The sequence below is a fragment of the Hyperoodon ampullatus genome (assembly GCF_949752795.1).
Source record: "Hyperoodon ampullatus genome assembly, chromosome: 14".
In the NCBI taxonomy this organism is placed as follows: Eukaryota; Metazoa; Chordata; class Mammalia; order Artiodactyla; family Ziphiidae; genus Hyperoodon; species Hyperoodon ampullatus.
Window position 1 is genome coordinate 2,076,098 of NC_136927.1, and position 24,142 is coordinate 2,100,239.

Below are 24,142 nucleotides of genomic sequence, written 5' to 3' on the forward strand. Positions count from 1 at the left end.
CCCAGCCGGGATGGGGCAGGTGCGGTAATAAACAGACAGCAGAGGGCACGGAAAGTGAAATCGTAAACTGCTTTTCTTCGTGCTCGTTTACCCTATTATTTCCCTAAGACGTCTGGAATTTTCAGCCTCTATGCTTTCACGCGTCAAAGACGATCCAGCTCTGCCAGCTGGAGATGCTGAGAACCTTCAGGTTCCGGCTGATACCAGCATCTCTCCGAGTAGCAGAGCGCCGCCTCATGGGCTTCTGGACCACCTCTGGCTGCCCTTTCCTAACAAGCTTTATTCTTTTTTTTTTTTTTTTGGTATGCGGGCCTCTCACTGTTGTGGCCTCCCGTTGCGGAGCACAGGCTCAGCGGCCATGGCTCACGGGCCCAGCCGCTCCGCGGCATGTGGGATCTTCCCGGACCGGGGCACGAACCCGTGTCCTCTGCATCGGCAGACGGACTCTTAACCACTGCGCCACTAGGGAAGCCCCAAGCTTTATTCTTGAACTACCCACAATTTACAGACACTTCTTAAGTTTTCTGCTTTGTAAATACGTGAAATTATTGTTTTTTTAATTGTTCCCCTCTAGGTTTACTCTGCTCAGCCAAATAACTGACAGCTCTAACTTGATGCTGTACCAGTACTCAAAAGGTAGGGACACTTCTGACCCATTTCAACAGAATCAGATTGACTACATTTGCAAATTCACATGGGGGATATGAGGAAACGTTAACTTCCTAACTTTCCTGGTCGGCAAAGTGCAGATGCACAGTTTTCTGTGAATTCAAATACTATACGAGTGGTGAGAAACACAGTCTGGTAAGTGACTGGCAGTAAAAAGCCCCCATGTGCACGGCAGGCTGGGTGTCTGAAAGGCTCTGGGATCCTACGCACCCAGCAATGGGTGCCCACGAGAGCCTGAGACGTTTCGGTGTGTTGTGTGACCACGCTTTGCCGTCTGTGACACGAGGGACAGGCATGACACGCCCTTAGGTCTCGTCCGGACCCGTAAGAGTCTCCTTTTGCCAGCATGTCCGCATGCCGTCTGCAGACAGACGGCCACCGTTTACATGTTCACCGCGACCCGACTCCCTGCGTAAGTCCCAGGAGCGGCGCTACGTCTGTCCCGTGTTCTAAGACCCGCTGATCTCGCACAGGCAGGTCCTGAGCAGGGGAGGTGCCGTGGCGGGACTCCACTCACTTTTTCCAGCTCTGCGATCCGCCGAAGCAGCCGGGGCTTGCTCCACTCCACAGAGCCTGATGGAACAGCGGGGTGTGACGGGCGCCCTTCGTACAGCCGTCCCGACGGGCCCCTTCAGCCCGGACCTCCTGTCTGGAGCACGGCCCGACGGCGTCCCCTCCACAGGCTGGCCCCCACGGCCGGCGGCCCCACGCCCGGCAGACCTGCGGTGCCGAGGGCGGCTCCATGGCTCACCGCGGCTTTACCGACACAAACGATCGGGAGAGGACTCAGTGTGGCCTTCTCTCCCAATTCCACCCCATCGGGCTCTGGCCTCACCAGCCTGCCAAGACAGCCCTTCTCCAGGTCACCAGCAAGTCCACTCCGCCACATCCCAGGCCCCGGCCTCGGTCCTAGCCCCCGGGCCACCAGCGTGTTCCCCAGCACCCACACGCTCCTGGCGGCCCCTCAAGCGGCTCAGCTGGTCCTCCCTCCCCCCACTCACTCGCTGGGTGACCGGACTCTCGCCGGGTCATCTGGTCCCCGACGGCCTCCAGGACCAGTCCTCCTGCGAGGGCCCCGCCCAACCCCCGACGCACCGACCTCCACCGGCCACCTACCCACCCCCCCGGCACGCTCGCTCCATGTCCCCCACCCCCGCCTGTCCTTTCAGTAGCCCCGACCCCCGTGTCCCTCACAGGCTGCACCCGCTCCCCACGTGCACCGGAGCCCAGCCACCTCTCGCCACTGCTGTGCCACCTGGGCCAGGCCACCAGCAGCCCCTGCAAGGCCCTTTCCTACATGGCGTCCACTCAGCACAGGAGCGGGGGGGTCCTCGAGAGGCGAGGCAGACCCTCCGAGCCCTGCTCCAGCCCTCTGTCCCCTGAGTGGCCTGCAGGGCCCTGTCCTCCCCCGCCCTCCCCTCTGTGTCCATGGCCAGCACGTACGCAGGCTGGGCCCCCGGCCTCAGACGCGCCGGGACACTCGGGGGCTCTGCGCCTGCTCGTGCCCCCCCCCGGCCCCCCTTCTCCCCGCCCGCCGCGGCCCCCTGACCAGCGCTCTTACCACTTGGCTGGCACGTGACCTGCTGGCTTCTTGTCTTAGCAAGAGCGCCTTCACTGCCCTAGCTGTGTGTCTAGAACGGCGCCTGGCACTCAGCAGGCTCCTGCAGCTTTGGAACACACCTTGGAGCAGTGCTGCCCCGGGGTGTGCGGGGGAAGCAGGGCCACGAATCCCCTGCGGCCGCAGCCGCCCGCATCGTGGTGCCCCTCCTGGCGTCCCCATCCCCACCTCCCCCCTTGGCGGCTCTGGGGGGCGGGTACCCTTTATCTTGGAGGCAGTGGGGGAGTCGCTCAGCACGTGGTCCAGGTCTTCCTTCAGGCTCTGGTTCTCCTCCGTGAGCTCCTGGACGCTCCGGGATAAGCTCAGGAGGGCGCTGCTCATTTTTTTCTGCCTTTTAAGGACGATTTTCTTCTCCACTGGAGACCTAGGAGGAACGAGACCAAGCGGCTAAGGTTTGGTGCCTGAACTGGTTTAGTACGCGTCCTAAGTGAGGGGTGCGCGCTCGGCAGCCTGGGCGCTCAGCGTGGCTTCTGCTGATGAACGTTTGCAATTAAACAGGGAACACTAACTCTGAAGCCCAGACAAGCAGACTGCTATCCGTTCTTCTCATCAGCGAGCCTGTGTAACAAAATACTGTGTTCAGTCATTAGCAATGGACGTTAAACAGGATCTCTAAAGAACTTGTGGAAATGTATTTTCTCTGTTGCTCCATAAGTCCTTAGATAATAGGTTTTTTTTCTTTTTTTTTTTAAAAGAAGATGTTGGGGTTAGGAGTTTTATTAATTATTATTATTTTTATTTTTTAGTTTTGCTGTTTGGGTCTTCGTTCCTGTGCGAGGGCTTTCTCTAGTTGTGGCAAGCGGGGGCCCCTCTTCATCGCAGTGCGTGCGCCTCTCACTATCGCGGCTTCTCTTGTTGCAGGGCACAGGCTCCAGACGTGCAGGCTCAGTAGTTGTGGCGCATGGACCTAGTTGCTCCGCGGCATGTAGGATCCTCCCAGACCAGGGCTTGAGCCCATGTCCCCTGCATTAGCAGGCAGATTCTCAACCACTGTGCCACCAGGGAAGTCCCGACCAGCCCTCATTTTAAACTACTAGGAGGAAAGGAAAAAAGGGAAGACCATGCCTGGCACATCGTAAATGCTCAATAAATGTCAGTAATTCACTGCAGAGGCTGGTGACACAACCAAATCTAAGATGAGGGATCCCTCCTTTCCTAATTTGTTGAAAGCCTGAGATCACCTGGGAAAGGGACAAGGGAAAATCCACGAGATAAGGAAACTTTGATGTCTCTCCTAATAAATTTATTCGGCAAGATGAACTTGTGCTTGGTACTAAATGTCTTCCGAAAAGGAAGATCTGCTTTGAGAAATAGTGTCTTCTAAGTCTAAGCTGGAAGCTGTGAAGTAGGACGAACAATGAAAGCCCAGAGCACCGACTGTGCTGATAGCGGCAGCACATGGCAACTGTGAGGGCACGTCTGTAACATCCCAAAGGGAAACATGCCAGCTCTAACCATGAGTAACATGGGCGCAGGTGCCAAAGGCAGGGCAGTGTCTGCAGGCTCCACATAAGGCCTACCCTGCTCTGACAGCAGTTTAACATGAAAACAACATAGGAAACATGGCTCCCAAGGAGAGGCTCATACTTCTTTCCTGTCGTTTCAGAGCTTGCCAGGAGAGTCTGGAGACGATGAATCTGTAAACACCAAATTAAAATGCATTTAATACAAAATGAAAAAACTGCAATGATTCCTGATTTCTGCCCAGTGGCAGGAAGTGAGCACTAAGTTGCTGATTTGTGTTCAAGTTAAGATGAACTAGAAGAGGGCCCCTCAGTGCAGCTGGCCCCCCACCCTCCGACCCCGACCCCCGCCCCGGGCAGGAGGACCCGCACCTCCTGGTAATACGTCTCCATGGCGATCCTCATCTCCTCCAAGTTAGTGGTCTTCATATCAGTCTGCAGTTTGCTAAAAACCCAAGTGCAGAGTTGACATGGCAGTGCCAGCATTCCCGGGCAGAGCAAGAGGAAGCTTGTTTCCCGGAACATGGGAGAAGGATGGGCTTTGGAAGAGAACCAGGCTGGGAAGCGAAGCCTGAGCTGGCCCTCAGCTGGCCGTGGCCTTGCACAAGGCCGAGGAGAGAATTCTCACACCTACAGGGCCCTTCCTTGTTGGACCTGCCCCTTTCCAGGGTGAGGTAACCGACCCCCGGCGGATATTCTTTGCTAACAAGGGCCAGTCTTTAAAAACCACAGTAATTGTGAAGAAAGACCTCAGGGTTAGACTGGACAAGTCATCTTTGGGGAAGGTGGGGGGAGTGGTTCTTTAAAGGAAAGAGAATCATTTTTTTCAAGTTGTATTGTCTGTATAATTCTCCTTGTTCTCAACACTCAACAGACTTTAGGGAAAAGGCTCTAACAGAGAAATGAAAGTAAAATTACAGAGTTCAGGATTCTGAGACACAGAAGAAATCAGCAAATGATAAAAATTTTAAAGTTGACGATTCCAGCAAGAAACAAAGGAGGGGGGTTCTATTGTATAAAGAGGATACAACAGAAAGTGAAAACTCAGATTTCCTTAAGTAAACTCAAACACAGCGAGGAAAGGCTCTCCTCTGTGATAAAACAGCAGGAAAGGAGTCCGCGTTGCTGCCCTAAAAACAGCACCGGGGGGCGGGGGGGCTTCCCTGGTGGCGCAGTGGTTGAGAGTCCGCCTGCCCATGCAGGGGACACGGGTTCGTGCCCCGGTCCGGGAGGATCCCACATGCCGCAGAGTGGCTGGGCCCGTGAGCCATGGCCGCTGAGCCTGTGCGTCCGGAGCCTGTGTTCCGCAACGGGAGAGGCCACAACAGTGAGAGGCCCACGTACCGCAAAAAAAACCCCAAAAAAGTAAAGAAACCCAGCACCAGGATAGTGTGTGACAGCGAGAGAAGCAGGTAGGGGAGATGCCCAAGCGTTAAGGGCTCGTATCAAGGTCTATACAATTCATACTGGAGATGAAAAGTGACCACAGAAGACTGGGGAGAGAAAGCACTTCTTCAGTGGAACAGGAGCAGGAAAAGAGGAAACGGGAACACTGTTCCTTAGGGACGGGTGGAAGAGGCGCGGCTGTTCACGCTCCTGTTTTGGTGAAAGGCGATGCTGGACACAGACGTGGGGGCAGGGTGGGAACGGAAGCTGGAGCTGAGGGCACAGCGAGTGTGGACGCGGAGCCGAAGGCAGGCCAGGTGCGCGCCCAGGAGGCCCCTCCCGAGCCTGGGCCACCCCCCCCCCGACCCCGGCCGGCCCCCCAGGGCTCCGTACTCGATAGTGTGGTCCTTCTCCTTGCACTGCTGCTCCAGCTTGAGAATCCTCTGCTTCAGCCCACGGATCACCTGCCAAGGCAACACGACGCGTCAAGCTGACATCTCTGCGGCCGTGGCCTCGCCCTCCCCCTCCCGCCAGCGGCTCAGCCGGCCCCGTTCCCCGGCCTGCTGACCCGGCAGCACCTGCACAGCCTCATGCCAGAGCGCCCTCATACTTAGCTGTCCTCCCCATCAGTGCTGGCGTCTCTTCTAGACTCAGCTGGAGAGACAGGGCCAGGCTGTCCTGCCCGCTCAGAGCAGAGGGGCCGGTGAGTGGGGCCACAGGGGATGCTCCCGCTCAAAAGGTGCCACCATCCCCTCCATCCCATTCCACAGCCACCCTCTGGAGGAAGGACAGGACGCTGCACGGTTACCTTCGAGGAAGCCACCTCAGTCCCTGGATGCAAAACTCACCAAGCCTAGCCCGCCCAGGACACCCCGGTCCCCAGCACGCCCCTGGGAGGGAGCGGGCCTGGAGGAGGCCGGGCAGCCGGACAGAGGCCTTGAGACGCCCTTCCGTCTCGATGCCTCCTGCTCCCTGTTCATGGGGCACTTTGGGAGATAACACCCTGTATTCCCGAAAGAACATCCCTTCCTTTCTTTTTGAAGAGTCAAACAACTTTTTAACTGGATTTTACGGTAATTTTTAATTATACTAGTAATACATGAATACATTTTCTTGAAAAAAAATTATAGATGACACTATACCCTTTGAGCTGACCCGTCAACTAAATACTGTTATCAACTTCCTGTGTATTCTCTAGGCCTTATTACACGCGCACACACGTGTGCACAGCCCCTGAAAGTCTGGCATTTCGCTGTTGTTGACACAAATGGTGCCCTCCACACGTCACTCTGCAGCTTGTTCTTTTCACTCAATAGGCCGTCTTGGGGATCTGTCCCCGCTAGTTATTACAGATCGATGTTATTCTAGTTACCCGTTCCTCTACTGATAGATGCTTAATTTGTAACCCACTTTTGCTATTACAGAAACCCCAGGCCGGTCCTCCTTGGGTACACGGGCAAGTGTTTCTTGAGGGCAGATGATGTCAAGCAGAAATGTTCAGTCACAGGACACAGCCACTTTGAAGGGTGATTTGGCAAAGGGTAGTGGAGTGAAAACTGCACGTACCCTATGATCTAGAATTTTTACTTTTAATCAACTTTAATTAAAAAAAAGGGGGGGGGACTTCCCTGGTGGTCCGGTGGTTGAGACTCCGCGCTTCCACTGCAGGGGGTGCAGGATTGATCGCTGGTCAGAGAACTAGGATCCCGCATGCCGCGAGACAGGGCCCAAATAAATAAATAAATACAATATTTAAAACAAAAGAACCCCCAAAAAACAAAAAAACCCCAGGGAGCTCCCTGGTGGTCCAGTGGTTAGGACTCGCTGTGGCCTGGGTTCAATCCCTGGTCGGGGAACTAAGATCCTGGAAGCTGTGCGACGTGGCCAAAAAAACAAAAACAAAAAAGCAAACACAAAAATAACTCCACACAGCAACAGAACAACAAAAATACAAAGAGCCCTTTCTCTATAAAAGCATCCATTACTTACAGAATTCAACATCCTCACCCAAATTAACCATGTAGACATTTCTGAACATAGCTGTGCTGTTTTATATTTTTTGAAAATTTCTTTCCGGGGAATTCCCTGGCGGTCAGGTGGTTGGGATTCTGCACTTACACTGCAGGGGGCACAGGTTTGATCCCTGGTTGGGGAACTAAGATCCTGCAATCCACGCAGCGAGGCCAAAAAAAAAAAAAAATTTTTCCTGAAGATGTTTTGTTACAGTGGTATTCTAATTTGAGTGGCTCCTCCTCAATTTCCCCCCAAATTGGGCAGCTGTAAATATCTTGGGCCAACAGCCTTTAGTACTGGATTTTTTTCTCAAGAGCATTGTTAGACACATGGTGGGCGCAGTGTTACAGACCGTGGCTCCTGCACGGTCAGGCCACCCCGGCCTTCAGGGCCGACGGCCACTCACTATGAACCCAACTTGGGCAAATCCTTTAACCTCAGTTTCCTGATTTTAAAAATGGGGATTGAAGTCCCTATTACAAAAAAATCAAACAAGATTTTGTACATGCAAACTGTACAACTATACAGTGTTTAAGAGTGGTATTATTTAAAAACTATTTCTTGTGAAAAACACGTTGATTCGTTCTCCAAGCACTTAAGTATTTACTTTGTGCTCTTTCAGGCACAGAACTAGGCTGTGATCATTTACTCAGAATAGACTGCCTTTATTCTTTAAACATTAGTACAGGTTCTTTGCATATTCTGGATAAAAACAGTTTTATTGATCAGTCATGTCTTCCCCCTAACCCATTATATACTGATCCATTTTCCATTATAGTCTTATGGGGTTTTATTATAAATTTTATGTTATCAAACCCATTATTAATTTCATCATTGGTGTGATTTTAGTGTTCAATAATCTCAAAATTGGATCCTTTCCAGTTTTCTTTTAGCGTATCAGATTTTTTTTAAAAATGTACTTCCTTGACTCATGTGAGGTTTATTGTGATACATTTTTCTCCAACTGCTATAGTTTATTGCCATAGCATTAATCATAATGGCTCCATTTTCCATAATTTTGTTTCATTCAATCTGTTATGTATTATTACATAACATACAAGAGGGGTTTGTATGTGTTTTTTTTTGTTTTTTTTTTAAATTTATTTATTTACTTTTGGCTGTGTTGGGTCTTCGTTTCTGTGCGAGGGCTTTCTCTAGTTGTGGCAAGCAGGGGCCACTCTTCATCGCGGTGCGCGGGCCTCTCACTATCGCGGCCTCTCTTGTTGCAGAGCACAGGCTCCAGACGCGCAGGCTCAGTAGTTGTGGCTCACGGGCCCAGTTGCTCCGCGGCATGTGGGATCTTCCCAGACCAGGGCTCGAACCTGTGTCCCCTGCATTAGCAGGCAGATTCTCAACCACTGAGCCACCAGGGAAGCCCTGTATGTGTTTTAAGGTCTAATTCTATTTCTGCTTTGTTTCTCTGTCTTAAATCAGTATCACTTGTTAAGCCTGATGTGTGTTCTTTAGGTGTGATGGGGTAAGTCCCCCATTGTGACTACCCTTTTCTACAGTGTATTTCCGGCCTTGGTGCTAAGCCTGCTCAGCCTCCCTCCCACTCCCACTAAGAGTCCCCCCAGCATCTTCTTGTAATCCCTACGGCTCCGTGGAGTAGGGTTTCAGGAAGTCCCGAGCCCTTCCCCTAATCTGCTCCTCCTCTGGTGTGAGTGCTGTAGAGAAAAGGCATCTCTCTAAAGGCTGTTTTGAAGGTAAGATTCCAGTGGACAGGTTACCTGTTTTGCTGGAGATTATACTCACCCAGCCAGTATCAGGCCTTTTCTCTGCCAGCGTCCGAACATAATCCGGGCCCTGTGGTAAGTAGATTGAGGAATGAAGACAAGACGTGGTCTAGCCCACCCCCACCCCCCCACCGTTGGCCTGCTGAGAGGAGCCGGCGACGCCCCACACCTGCCTCGGGGCACCGCCGTGCAGGGCCAGGAACTTACTCGGAACGGATCCAAAAGCTGCTCTATCTGCCGGTCCTTTCTGCTGTTTTCCTCTTCTAAGCGCCGAAGCTTTGTTCTCATCAGATTCACGTTGCTTTTTTGCATGTGTAATGACTGAAGGAAAGAAGGACCACACACACACACACACACACACACACACACACACACACACACACGCGCACACACATCCCGGTGAAACACTGAGTTGGAGAGGTGTTTCACAAGCTGCCTGGTTCCCAATCAGGGCGTCGCGTGTGCAGTGGGTGAGGGAGGTCTGGACGTCACAGTGAAGGCTGGGCCGGGGAGTAAATACCCCATTAGGTGCAGGGCTACCCAGGCAACTAGGAACTCTGCCCCACACAATGCCAGCAGCACCCCTGCCACAGACAAATGCTGCTCCGCCAATCGATACTGCCAGCAGCACTTCTGGAAGGTGCCCATGTGACACGCTCGCCTCCACGTCCGTGTGACAAAGCCCATGTTCTTCACACACCACATACCATCGTAGTCTTATGTCCATTTAAAATTCTGATCCTCAACTAAGGCTCAGCTGGTCGGAGCAGTGGTTCCCAAACGTATAGCTGTGGATGAACTTTTCACCAGTCTGTGGTGAACTTAGAGGGAAGACTGTCAGTTTTTCATAAAACTAAGTTTGTTCAGTTTTTACCACTCTCCTGTATTTTGAAATTATGTCCTTCCTATTATTTCGGACATATATAGTTCTTTTATGAAATGGTGATGGTAGGGTATTTTTAAAGTTTGTTTTCAACGTCCTCACTTGAAAAAGCTTTTCCCACGTTACCAAGGGCTTTCCCGCTTAAAGTCAACAGAGAACAGAGGGAAACACTACCTTCTTCAGCTCAATGATCTCGTCATACATGTCCTCCTTCTCTCTGTAGACAGGGGTCCCAGGAACATAACCTGCAGGGAGACACACAACCCTCTGAAAAGACTGTCTGCAAAGTAGAAGGAATTCTTGGCCATACCTTAAGGGAAACCTGGAGGTTAATGAAATTATCCTTTTTTTTTTTTTACTTCTTTCCCCAGAAGTAAGGAAACCGAAACTGGTATTGATATAGAAAGAAGAAGCAAGGGAAAACTAAAAGATGTGAACACGGGGCTTAATTATAGTAAAAGGATTAACGGAGGGGGTCAAAAGGAGAAGTGCTGTCTTTAGATTTTAAACAGCAAACAGATAAAAAGACAAATAAAAACAAACGTGGTCATGTCATCATGCAGATGACAGCACCCAGTCCGATGTCTAACGGTAGGTACAGTGTACACTGCTCTCTGCTTCCATGTGATCCCTAACGGGTCAGGACTCAAACACACCAGGCTGAAACAGTGCTGCCAGCTAGCAGTGTGGCAAGGTGACCATCCCTGGCACCAGGACAAGGTTCCTCTGTGCTTCCCACGGGGCCAGGGCCGACAAGCAAAGCAGTAAAGCTGAGAGAGGAAGCATGTGGGTAAGACCAGATAGGAAGACAGAAACATGAAAACCAACTGCTTCTTTTTGGTGAGATCTGGGGGTTTTATTATCCTTGCAGTTTTCATTTCTGAGATTGTTTATACAACAAATTTAAATACAACTCTAAGTTTAGGGAGATAGGCACCACTGAAGCCCAGGACGATGTCTCTGTCCACATCGGGAAAGCCGCTTTCTAGGAGGGCAGGATGGACTTTCAGGGGTCACTGTCTTCAGGACACTCTGACTGAGGGAGCCCCAGCTCTCACTTTGTCAGAGCACACCCACCAATCCCCATGCCCTTCCGCTCTGCTTCTCCTCAGTCGTGGCTGTGTCACCATCAACGTGCTCGCCGTGGCTGGCAGAATGCCTGAGATTTGACCTCTGCATTCTTTCAGCTCCGGTCAAATAGTCAGGGGTGTTGCTGGCGGTGGGGGGTGGCGCGGTTGGTCCATGCACACTCCGAGGTGAGGTCTGATTTCAGGGCTGGGGTCAGACTTCCTGGTTTCAACGTGCATGGATTTAATATGACAGGTACAAGCAGAGACAACGTAAGGCACTGCCTCTAATTATCAGTCTTCAGGGTTGAAGAAAGCTTAGGGAGACCAGTGGTGTGTGAGAAACGTCCAGCCACCGGCCCTCAAGATAAACAAAGCCCTGATGTGTGGCGTTTGCCCACTCCCGCGGTGTGCGTATCCCCGGCACACCCAATCTCAAGCTGCCGGTGTGACATGGGACAGCTCACATAACTCCTCAAGCCAGCAGGAGCAGCTCCAACACACGACTGCCCGCAGTGCCCAGACAAGCCAGGACCCAGGCGGCAAACGTCAGGAACCACACCACATGCTGCGTAAGAGACATGAGGCGCGATGTCTTTGAGAAGATCAAAACCAGTGCGGCTCAAACGAGTCGTATTAAACACCCTATGCCAAGTCACCACCCGAGATTTCTAAGACGCTCCCCTTGAGCAGGAAGGGTTTCTCCCGGGCGACCACATACCTTGCTTTGTGCTTCCCAGACACAGCTTCTGGGGGGTTAAGGACATTCGGCTCCCGGGAGGCACGCTGCCCGCTGTCCTCAGAGACCTCCAGGAGGCCACTTTCCTCGGCTTAGAGTGATAAGGTGACTCTAAAAAGCCAATGTGTGGTTTTAGAGGTGCAAAGTATCAATGCCCGCTCAACATATGTGCTTCAGAGAGACAAAAATGATAAAGCAAAAGATTCACAAGGGCATGACCACCCCAGAGGAACACATTCTGACAAAAATTAAAACTATAGTTATGATTTGTAGGTATATTTACGTTTGCTTTTTACTTTTTTTTTTTTTTTTTTTTTTTTGCGGTATGCGGGCCTCTCACTGTTGTGGCCTCTCCCGTTGCGGAGCACAGGCTCCGGATGCGCAGGCTCAGCGGCCATGGCTCACGGGCCCAGCCGCTCCGCGGCATATGGGATCCTCCCGGACCGGGGCACGAACCCGTATCCCCTGCATCGGCAGGCGGACTCTCAACCACTGCGCCACCAGGGAGGCCCTGCTTTTTACTTTTTATTATAGGGAAATAACGGGACATTTATTTTAAAATATGAATCTAAAATTCTACCAATATTACAGTCCTTAATTTCCCATTCAATTTTTTCAGATGCGTATGTGTTTTTATACAGCTGCAGTCATAGTGCACACACAATTTTGTATCCTTTATACTTAACACTGTAAATATTTTTTCATGTTGCTGTCAATACATAGCGTGCAAGTAATAATATTTGGAACTTGATATGCAAAACCGCTAGAAGAAATGAGAAAAAAAATTATATTTTTCCAGGGCATTTTTGATTTTGTCATCAAAACAACGGAAAGGTTTTAAAATTATATTTTAATCTGGAATCTTACCTCTAATTATGTGAAATAGAGATCATGCAAACTTATGCAAAACCAAGCTATTCATAAAACATGCTTATATTTCTTAAATACCAAAGAAATTTATATCTGTAGAAGGTCCTGGGATTCTAAATCTAATACATTTAATTTTTAAAATTTCTAAGATTTTTCCATGGCTTCAGAATTTATGGAAAATTTCCCATTATTGTTTAGGGTGAAGGAGTAAAGACACATTGGACCCTGAGGCATTTCCACTCATCCAGGACCACTGTGCTCCACTTCCAGGATACGTGGAAGGCCTTCCAAACTTTACACATGCATCTAAGTGCTCATTTATGAAGGTAAATTAGTGATCGGAAAACACCCACTAACGACATTTCCCTCCTAAATGTATGGGATTTATCGATAAGTAGTAAGGATTCCCAAACATGTACACCTATGGATAGAGCTGCGAAGGAAGAAGAAAAAAGGCAGCAGGCGGTGGAAACCTGTCGGCGTGGAAGGACCGGAAACTGGCCGCCTCAGAGCACTGTGAGACCCGAAAATCTCAGAGCGTGGGTAGCTGCAAACCCACGTGGCCCCGGACTGGGCAGTGAAGAGAACCACTTATGAAGTGAACGGGACAGGCTTGATTCCTTCTGTCACGGCCCGGAAATCAGACAGGCGCACACCTATTAAGGGAGTGTTAGGAGGGCAGGCTGGGGGTGTCCCAGGGAGGGGACACAGAGCGTCCTGTCGCAGTGTCCATGTTGGATGAGCAAGGTACCTGGGGTCAGCACTGGTGCGGGGACAGGCGTCAGGCATGGCCGGGGGAGAGCACGGTGGGGGGCGGGCAGGGCCAGAGCCACTGAGCCACAGAGCACACCTCTTTGCGGGTTTTAATGCTTTGGGGGTTCTGGCCATCCTAAATTACGTGAAACACAATTCTGACATTTATAGAAATCGAGATAAAAGTAATTTGATTACTAGCATTTTCAACACTTGAAATGCTTGACGTCCAGCAAGAATAATGAGAGATGTCTCACATTTGCCTTAGGTACTTTCTAGACAAGAAGGACTGAAACAAAATGGTCTGAAAAGAGAAGGTTTAAAACACAAACACCCATACTTTCACTTTATATCAATTCTCAATTTTCTCCACGGAAGGAGAGCCAGGACCTGCAAAATCCAGATTGCTAGATGGTTTGTTTCTAATGCTTGTATCTGTTTGTAATATAAAACATGCTTTCTTCTCTTTGCAGGAATTTATCTTTCTGATTATGTTGTCCCTGAGCTAATATGAAAGTTCACTTGTATTCTCTGACTGTGTCATATATAAGACAGTATGTTTCAAATACTTATGTATATAAGAAATGTAAGCATACACATATTGTACATACGCACATAGATAATAAGTCAGGCAAGGCCACAGGCTTGTGGGCAGCAAAAGGAAGCCAATCTAGGATTTGGTTTGTCACAAAGGCCTCGGGAAACATAAAGTTCAGCATAGCACCCAGATGAACAGCTCTGTGTCTCGGGGAATAAATCCTGCGTTTTCTTCACTTTGGCAGCGCTGGGAAGCGTATGGCGACTTGAGAAAGAGAACATGAAAGGCCGAGAAGCACTGTGTGTGTTGGGAGGGAGGAGGGGGACTCAATGGGACAGTGACAGCTCAGGACCTCAGCCCTCGCTGGGCCTCCTCCCGCTGGGACGCCTGCGGGGGGCGGTGACCCCGGGAGTGAGCGCCTGAGGTCCCAACACGAAACGGGGCCAAGTGGCAGAAGGGTCGTGCCTCAGTGACCCTACGGGTTCAGAGAAGAAAGCGGTCCTGATCTTCCTCGCAGGACACTGGGGAAGGAGGGCTTCCAACCACCATTTTCTGAGTTAAACTGTGGAAAATTGAGGGACGGGGGCCTGGTCATACTTACTCGGCGATGTAGGGGGAGGTCTGTGGAAACTCTTCCTTTTTGCTCTCTGAAAGGAAGAAGAAACGATGGAAAGTAGGTGGAGCCTTCTCGAGCAGCCCAAGCGGTCCCAACCGGAAGCGCCGGTGCCTTCAGAATGGGCGGGGCCGGTAGATTCACTGACCAAAGCGGAGTGCAAGCAAAGGAGGGAACAGGACACAGGGAGGTGCCCCCGACACAGGAGCAGCAGCCCAGCCTGCGTCCAGCAGAGACAGAGGTGCGCGCACTCAGATCCGCCCTGAAGGTACCACCAGCGGTCCCCACGCCCCCCTGGAGCACGGGGCTGTGACTGTCCGCAGGGGGGACTCAGCAAGATGAAACCTGAGAGTGAGGCCGAGGGGAAGGTGCAGCAGGAGTGGCCCGCCTGGAACCCGGGGGCCCCTTCCATGCCTTCTTGCCCGATCTGCTTCACACCGGACAGAGAACCCCACTTACTTCCCTGCCAGCGGGAACACTGAAGTGCTCCGTGCAGGCTGACTTTCCCCCAGGAGATTGGTCCGGATCCCTCCTCCTCCCGGGAGCATCTTGGGCCCATGCCCCCAGTGTCGTGGAGGGAACACTCTTAGCTCTGCGGAGGTCCTGCGCCTCAGACGACAGGCCCAGGATGCTGCCCCTGGAGTCCCCAGAGCTGCGGTGGGATGTGCTGGGGCCGCCTTCCCCCAGGGGTACGTGCTGTGGTTAGGCTAGAATTTTTTTTTTTTTTTTTTTGCGGTACGCGGGCCTCTCACTGTTGTGGCCTCTCCCGTTGCGGAGCACAGGCTCCGGACGCGCAGGCTCAGCGGCCATGGCTCACGGGCCCAGCCGCTCTGCGGCATGTGGGATCTTCCCGGACCGGGGCACGAACCCGCGTCCCCTGCATCGGCAGGCGGACTCTCAACCACTGCGCCACCAGGGAGGCCCTAGGCTAGAATTTATCTGCTGGGAGGCGAGCCCCTGCCAAGGTCTCCTTTCTCACACCTCAGCCTCCGACTGCATCACGGAGCTCCGCTCCCGCCCCCGCACCCCCGTTACGTGTCAGGATTGGGGGGCTGGGCGCGGGGGGAGTGCAGGCCCAAACCAGATGCAGGATAGGAACTTGTCATCAGCCTCAGAAGTACTCAGCTCACAACTCACTTCTGGGTAAAAGTTTTAAAATTATAATCTAAGTTATTCAAATCCACCAGAGGGCTTGGAGCTTTTCAAACTCGAGCAGCATTTGGAATTTGTGACGGGGCGCTAAACACAGCACCTGTGGGAGGCTGCGTGGGGAAACCCGGGCAGGCACGCCTCCCCTCCCCCGAGAGCTCACCGTCTCTGAGTCAGAGTCGAAGGTTATGGCAGACAGGCTGTCATCCCCCTGGAGGAAGAGATGCAAACAGTGGAAGCTTCAGGCGCCAGCTTGGCTCCACAGTCACCCTGACAGAGTGGGAGCAGCCGGGCCCCCCCATCCAACTCAGAGCGTCAGTCCACAACACCCACAGCAGGAGGAGCCAGTCTGTCCCGTCGCATCCGAAGCAACGGGTGGGGACACAGAACAAAACTCTGCCGGTGTGGATTGATTGCAAACAGGTATAAGGGCCTTTTCTGGGTAACAGAAGTGTTCTAAAACTGGATTGTGGTGATGATTGCACAGCTCTGTAAATTTACTAAAAATAATTGCATTGTATACTTAAAATGGATGTATTTTATGGTATGTAAAGTATACTTCGATAAAGTGTTTTAAAAATCTCTGTAAAGATTTGCAAGAACAAGTAACAATGAGTAGCTCTGGAAAGGAAAGATGGGTGCCTGGGGAACAGGAGAGGGAAGACACTTTATCATATACTCTTTTATATATTTTTAATTTTGTACCATGTATTATCAGTTTAAGAAATGAGAATAAACAAAACAAAAACTTACAAAAAACAAAACAAAACAAAACAAAACTCTGCCGGCCCCACCCCTCTAGGTGGTCACAAACCACTGAAGTGGGATAGGGAGGGTGGGAGGGAGGGAGACACAAGAGGGAAGAGATATGGGAACATATGTGTATGTATAACTGATTCACTTAGTTATAAAGCAGAAACTAACACACCATTGTAAAGCAATTATACTCCAGTAAAGATGTTTAAAAAAAAAACAAAAACACCAAAACTCTGCTGGCAGGGCTGCTCCAGGCCTGTCAGTCTAGCGACACCATCTCCACAGAATTGACAAATGCTTCTTTTTTTTTTGATTTAATTGAAGTATAGTTGGTTTACAATACTGTGTTAGTTTCAGCTGTACAGCAGTGATTCAGTTACGTATATACATATTTCAGATTCTTTTCATTATAGGCTATTACAAGATACTGAATATAGTTCCCTGAGCTACACAGTAAATCCTTGTTGTTTATTTTATATACAGTAGTGTGTATCTGTTAATCCCATACTCCTAATTTATCCCTCCCCCAATGAACGGTTCTTGATAAAAGTATTTCATCTTTGTATCAAAGCACAAGGAACCTGTGACTGCATCCTGGTGAGAACAGATCAAAGTCATTCACGTATCCATCAGTACACGAGTTATCTGGGTGTATAGAGGTTCCTACCTTCTGATTCCAGTGATCTGCCCTGGCCCAGGGAGTAAAATAAAACCTGTACTAACATCAGCACTAGCATGTCAAGGAGAAAAGGGAACTTTCCCAAGAGAATGATGTGTCTGTGTTAACACACTTACTCAGGTTTAAACCCTACAAAGAGAGAAAGCAGAACAATTTCTAAAATCCCTTCACCATACTCTACGGTTGACCTAAAATGCTGATACTGAAGTTAGGACTGAATGCCCCTATTATGAGCCAATAATGCCATATCTGGGCGGCGGTGTAATTACGTTTCAGCGAGCTGTCTGGAGTGTAGGTGAGTCCATGCAGTGCTGTAGCGGGACTGGACTGCATTCTGGAAAGCACGTGTATCGTCTGCAAGGTTAACTATCAGAACATTAGCAACAGCTCTGGCCGCCTGAACTTTTATTAAAAACGTACGGCCGCACAATCACACGGACGGGGGGCGGCTGTAACGGGGGGCAGGCACCCTTGCGGTGCGCGCCTCGTGAGCAAGGAGAGTCCAGCGTAAGGCTGCCGAGGGACTGGATTCGGGGGACGAGGGGGGGTAGTGCGTTCCAAACAAAGAGAATCTTTAAAAAATCAGCCCCAGAAGTAGTTTTCTGACGTCAGTAAACAGGTGACATTTTAAGGTATAAATAGCAAACGATACTTATAAAGTTTTCATTGAACCAAGTATATGGAAATGACGTGCAAGATTGAGGCAGGGAAGGCAGGGAAACTGGTATACATACGACGTAGGAGATCAGGGAAGCCAGTCAAAAGCTCAGTCTTAGTCCCCTGGCATCACAAAGGACAGCCCGCCAACCATGAAGGTGCGTTGTTAACAACTGCATAGAAAAGTAGCAATACTTTCTTTTGTGAATACTTGTCACTATTCTTTGTTCTGAATAAAGTCCTGAAAACTTTCTAAGGACCTGCAGTTTCTACGAGGGAATGAGGTTACGTGTGTGGTGAACACAGCGAAGTGGTCTCTGTCTTCATAGGTGGGCTCACCCACACCATCGCTTTCCCCCCCAGTCAGTCCCCCTCAAACTCTGCTACCCTCCATGCTGCCAGTCAGAAGGAACTAAACAAGCAAAATGTAAGTATCTGAAATCATAGAACAGCTCAAGATCCACCCCTTCAGTCAGCAGCATGAAAGAGACCATACACAGTGTTAAAAAAAGAAACAAAAGAGCACATTAACGGCCGAGTCATTCTTCCTTCTCCAAGTATGATCTGAGCTGCCACGCATTCCTACATGAGATCGCATTCATGCACCGTGAGTCAGGAATCGCAGGGCGGTGATGCTGGTCACGCCCCTCACCCCCCTGCATCTCAGCTTCCTCGTCGACAGGGAGGACACGTTCTCCTACCAGGATTTTTAAAGCATTAAATATATACTAATTAAAACACTGGGGAAAAAAGACATAGTGTCCAGAAAGAGATGCAGGAACATACGGGGATTTAGTATATGGTAAAAGCAGCGAAGGAATGCATTTATCCAGGAGGCATCTTCCAGAACGGTGGGGTGAGGAGTGTGGAAGGCCCTCTCCTCAACAGACAACGCTTTAACAGAAGAAGCCACGAAACAATCAATCTTTTGCAGTTTCTGGAAACTGACCTAAAAGCACACAGCTATGGAGAAAAATTCATTCCAAAAAATCTACTAAGTCCAGGGAAGAACGTCAAGCGTCAGGGGCACCCCTCAGCTCCCCGTCTCCATCTGATAGAAAGGATTCCAGAGAGCTCTCCTCCAGGCAGGTGCAGTCAGCACAACAGGGGTGGTGGTGGATCCCCTGCCCCCAGCTCCCAGAAGTAGGGTGTAAGCTCTACCCCAGAGGCGGCAGGCTAAGACTTCCCCTGTGCTTGTAGGGCAGAGGGTCCACGCAGGGAGGGGCAGGCCCGGAAGGAGTGTCACTCCGGGGAAACACCGCGCTGTCCCTGCTGTGCAGTGGCCCAGAGGTCCTCCCCAAAGGGAGAGGCAGGACGACAGCTGTGCCGAGGGGACTGACTGTATTTGTACCAGAGAGTGGAGAACTGCACGCCTCCCTGATGCCATTGCCAAGTTGCAGACAAAGTGGGGAGCGATCCCGAGGCCCCCAACTCCACGGTCACGCAGCAGAGAGCGCACTGGCAGAGCAACCAGAAGGTGAAGAGGCCAGAGCGCCCTCCTGAGGTCACAGGCAGCCCCGAGGCTCAGGGAGGCTGCTGGCAAGCACTGGAGTGCTCCTGTCAGAGCAGGCTTGGGCCGCCGCAGACACAGTCCCCACGCTGCACCCACATCAACCAAAGGGCGCGAGCCCTGGTGGTGCTGGGGCTCTGGCGCCACTGCTGAGCAAACCCTGGCTGAATGATAAACTACCCTGACCCAAGAGCAGACCCCAGGAGGCCAGGCTTCAAAGTACAATGACAGGCATCCCCGGAAGTCCAGAGAACCACACGCGTGTCCAAGGTTGCCCTCTCAGGAGAGATGGGAGAGGGAAAACCCATATGCGCTAGTTCCCCATTGCACGTGGACAAAAATGTAAACCCCTGAACTGTGACAGCAGCCTACACACACACACACACACACACACACACACACACACACACACACCACTCAATGGTCAAGGGCAAAAATCTGACTGGCCCAGGGGGTGAAACCCAACCTCTGACCAACAAGTGGCTTCTGCTGACCCAAGGGTAACCCCTAGGTAGTTGGACTAAATGATTTAAACAAGAAAAAATCTGAGCAGGGAAACAGAGGCTGCACGGTGCAGGGAAATCGACTTCACACAGTTAGCTCAGCCAAGTCACTCGGCACATAAACCAACGACTGAGCAAACCACATCAACCCTGTGGGGAGGCGTTGCTGTAATATATTATCTAAATGTCTAGTTTTCAACAAAAAATGATGAGACACACAGAGAAACAGGAAAGTGTGACCAATAAACAGGGGGAAAGAGCAGGCGATAGAAACTACTTCTGAAGGGCCCAGATGATGGACCTGGTGGACAAAGGCTTCTAGAGCAGGGAGAGCCATAGAGCGGGGAACAGAGAATCTTACAAGTAGTAAACGCCCTGTAAATGCTCTTATTATCTTGCTCTAGAAACTGTGAGCCCTTTTAGTAGTGTTGGCCCTTAAATCACCAGGGACCACGCCCAGGCTCCACTTCACCCCTGTGGCTCTGCCCTGGCCAGCGGGGCCTGCTCACGGCCACGGCACAGTGGGCTCCCTGGCACCGCGGTAAGTGCTCTGTGAAGTTCATGAGCAAGCCCAGAGGCGGCTGTGTTCCAAGGGACTCGGGGGATTGGCCAGACTGGACAGTGCCTGTTCACAGGAGGTTCTTGCCTGGTTGAGAACAGACGTAAGCTCAGCAGAGAAATTGCCAGTTAGCCTGGGCCAAAGGCGGCGAGTCTCCTAAATGCCCGGAGAGCCCTGCCCCAGCCTCTTCCACAGACTGGGTTCCTGGAGCCCAAGGCACTGGGGCTCAGCTTGTCTTTGTGTCCTCAGAGGCCGGCATGTATAAGGGGCTTAACAAACGCTTCTATGTGCAAGAATGTTTACAGCAGCATTGTTTCTAACAGCACAAACGTGAAAACAAGAGAGTAAAAGTGGGCTTCCCTGGTGGTGCAGTGGTTAAGAATCTGCCTGCCAATGCACAGGACATGGGTTCGAGCCCTGGTCCAGGAAGATCCCACATGCCACGGAGCAACTAAGCCCGTGCGCCAAAACTACGAAGCCTGTGCTCTAGAGCCTGAGCTCAGCCACAAGAGAAGCCACCGGAATGACAGGCCCTCGCACCGCAAGGAAGAGTAGCCCCTGCTCGCCGCAACTAGAGAAAGCCCGCGCGCAGCAATGAAGACCCAACGCAGCCAAAAATAAATGTAAATGAAATAAATAAATTAAAAAAGAAAAAAGAGTAAAAGCAAGGAAATGGAGAGTTAAAATAGGGGTATCCTATTAGGTTAGCATTTTAATTTTTATTTTTAAAAAATATTATCTTTCCATTTTTGCATGAGTAATAATTGTCGAGATTATTTATTTATTTATTTATTTAGGCCACGCCACACGGCAGGTGAGATCTTAGTTACCCCACCAGGGATCAAATCCGTGCCCGCTGCAGTGGAAACATGGAGTCTTAACCACTGGACCGCCAGGGAATTCCCACGTTAGAGTTTAAAAAAAAATTTTTTTTAATTGAAGTATAGTTGATTTACAGCATTGTGTTAGTTTCAGGTGTACAGTAAATTGATTCAGTTATATTAGACATATATTTTTTGAAATTCTTTTCCATTATAGGTTATTTACAAGATATTGAATATAGTTCCCTGTGCAATATGGTAAATCCTTGCTGTTTACATTCCATATATAAGTGAGATGATGCAGTATTTGTCTTTGATGTATTTCTTTTTTTTTTTAATTGAAGTAGAGTTGACTTACAATGTTGTGTTAGTTTCAGGTGTACAGCAAAGTGATTCAGTTATATGTATATATACATAAAGTTAGAATTTTAAAAATCATGTTTTTGAAAATGTGTGGATACGGGAAGATGCTAGGAATAAATGAAATGGCAAAGGTTACAAAACAATATAAACATGATCTCAAGTTTTAAAAAGCATATGAAAAAAAAGTGATGCATTGAAAAAAGGTCAGAAGGAAATACACCAAACATTAGCTGTGGTTTTCTGTAGGCAGTTAGATTATGGGTAATTGATTTTCTCTACTGGGCATGAATAACATTTATAATCACAATATGAGAAGTTGAAGGAGCAGTGACTGAGGTCACTGTAGACGGGCAGGCCTTCCAGATGAGGCAGGACTTGGTGCCTTGAGGGACAAGTAGGAAACTTCAGCAGCTCCAGTGGCAGCAGCACTGAGCCCCTGCTTGGGGTGAGCTCTGTACAGCCATGCAGGGTACTGCCATCTCTGGGAGAAGGAAGCAAAGTGAGCCAAGTTCCCTTTGTCTGGAGCCCTCCAAAGGCTTCCCACTGTGGCCCGAATAAATTCAAACTCCGTGCATGGCCTGCAAGGCTCTCCATGGTCAGGCCCATGGCTCCCTTCCATCCACACCCATGCCCTTGAGGAGATCCCAGCAAGCTTTCTTCCAGGCCCTGGAACCACTGCACTTTCTCACCCCAGGACCTTTGCACCTGCTGGTCCCATTGCTCTCTGATCTTTACCAGACCGCCTCCTTCTCATCAGTGACATCAGGACACTCCGACTTCTCAGAGTGGCTGTTCCTGGCACCCAGTCTAAAGCAGCCTCCCCAGTCCACCTCCGTCACATGGGCTGTTGTATTTTCTGCAGCGCACTTTCCGCTTTCTGACTTGATGGACATGATCTGTTTTTTACCTTGTTCTCCCCCACCCCACCCCACGCCACTGGAATGCAGTTTATTCATCCACAATAATGTCTCCAGCAGATGGCTGGCGCGCCAGAAACACCAGGTAAACCAAGTCCCCCGCCCTGGAGGCACGGGGTGGGCGGACACTTACGCAGTGAGCTCTGTCACCCGGCGGGCCGCGGTCGCTGGCTCGGCACAGGCCCGGCTTCGCAGGCGCCGAGCAGCGAGGGCGCAGTGTCCGGGAGGGCTTTCCGGAAGTGACGGCCAGTGCAAGGACGAGCGGGGGACTAGAGGCGGCTGGAGACTGGGCGAGGGGCGGCGACGCCCGGCCAGCCGCACGCGGACCGGGGCCGGAGGCCCGCTCTTATGCGGTACCAATAATGGCAGCTGTCGCCGGCGATCGCCGGCCCTGCGCCCCCTTCCTCCAGCCCGCGCCCCGGCGAGGAGAGGCAGCCAGGGGACCTCCCCGCCCTCCGCGCTTACCGTCTCCGAGGCAGGCTCCCCAGTGCTCAGGGACATGGCGGCGGCGCTGCCCGATCGCCCCTAGGCGCTGCAGGTACGGCCGTCCGGTTCTGGGGCTCCGCCGACCGCCTGGCTGCCAGCAGCCTCCGGGCCTGCCCTCGAGCCCGCCGCGACCCCGCTGCCATGGCAACCGCGCGGGCCCCGAGCCCCGGATGTGGCCAGCGCCCCGCGAGGCGGGCCGACCGTAAGCGTGTTCGGGGAGCCCCGGCGGGTCGACAGGCTGCGCGCCCAGAGTGTGGGGCGGAGAGCGGGGCGGAGCTGGAACAGTCCAGCAGCCTCCGAGGCTGCAATGCGAGCCTGTGCACTAGTCACCAGAGCCGGATATTAATATTTATTAGGTTAACGTTGAAAGGGACAAGGAGCTTCTGCGATGTCCACAGTCTGCCAGCTCTGAATGCCTGGCATTCAGAAAACCATCTTCCTGATCTCGGTACCTTAGGCTCAGGGGTTCTGATGTGGCCACAGGACAATAAAAAATAAGAGTTCGCACCCACTGTATTCAGTGTGCATCATGAAGATCTTTAGGCGAGTTGGGCTGCAAAGTTTATCTAAATTATTAGCAAGTATAACCTGCCCTTTCTTTTCATACAGACCTCCAAGGGCATCTACTCTGTCCCCCTGCCCTGCTTTATTTTTCCAGCCCCCTGGCCTTTATGATCTACAAGAACTTCCCATGTCCAGCATGTAAGTTCTCTGGAGCAGGGCTGTGTTTTGTTCACGGCTGTATCTCTGTCCTTTGGAACAGGGTCTGGCACATAGCAGGTGCTCAATCAATAGGTATTTGGTGCCCGGCAAGTCATAACTTCTCTGTGCCTGTGTCCTCAAATATAAATTGGAGAAAAGCGTGTGGTGAGGATCAAATCAGTCAGTATCTCTAAACTGCTTAGTGCAGTTGCCGGTTCCAGAGTGAGCACAGTGTGACAGTGTTAGTACACTGTTATGAGGTGAACAAATGAATGAGTCTCCACACAGGGTAGCGTGGTGTAGCAGGAGGAATGCCTGGCGGGTTATTACTGTTCGAATCCTAACACCACCAATTATTATGAGTCCATGGCCCTCGTTTCTTCAGTCTCCTCATCTGTACAACAAAGCGGGTGAGCCACACGGTGGTCGGACGCTGTCTCCCCACAAGCTGGTTAGTGCTCAGGAGCCCAGGTTTAGTAGTTTCACCATCGTCTCCTTGTCCGCAAAGTAGAAACAGTTTCAGGGTTTTTGTTGGCACTGAAGGAGAAAACACAGCTAAAATTCAGCATGGTGCCTGGCACATGGTTAGCACCTCAAAAAAACAAGCTACCAGATAACGCTTTGCCGCTGGTCCAATTACTTGAATGGTATTTTAAATGGCAAAATTTTATTTGTTCTGAAATTATCCCCTT

The 24,142-nt window shown here is 51.0% G+C and overlaps 1 protein-coding gene across 1 annotated transcript in view; it reads right to left on the reverse strand.

Moving 5' to 3' along the window:
- The window catches only part of IQCE (IQ motif containing E), a gene marked incomplete at its 3' end in the record, with an annotated part of 34,359 nt that extends 11,581 nt beyond the window's left edge, over positions 1-22,778 (reverse strand). The window contains 12 exon segments of the mRNA XM_079718818.1: positions 1,187-1,242; positions 2,488-2,651; positions 3,875-3,924; positions 4,123-4,195; positions 5,530-5,600; positions 8,905-8,955; positions 9,093-9,206; positions 9,943-10,013; positions 11,557-11,685; positions 14,337-14,382; positions 15,661-15,708; positions 22,728-22,778. Coding sequence (XP_079574944.1) covers positions 1,187-1,242; positions 2,488-2,651; positions 3,875-3,924; positions 4,123-4,195; positions 5,530-5,600; positions 8,905-8,955; positions 9,093-9,206; positions 9,943-10,013; positions 11,557-11,685; positions 14,337-14,382; positions 15,661-15,708; positions 22,728-22,763 — 909 coding nt within the window. The 5' untranslated portion in view covers positions 22,764-22,778.
- Positions 22,779-24,142: the final 1,364 nt, after the last annotated feature.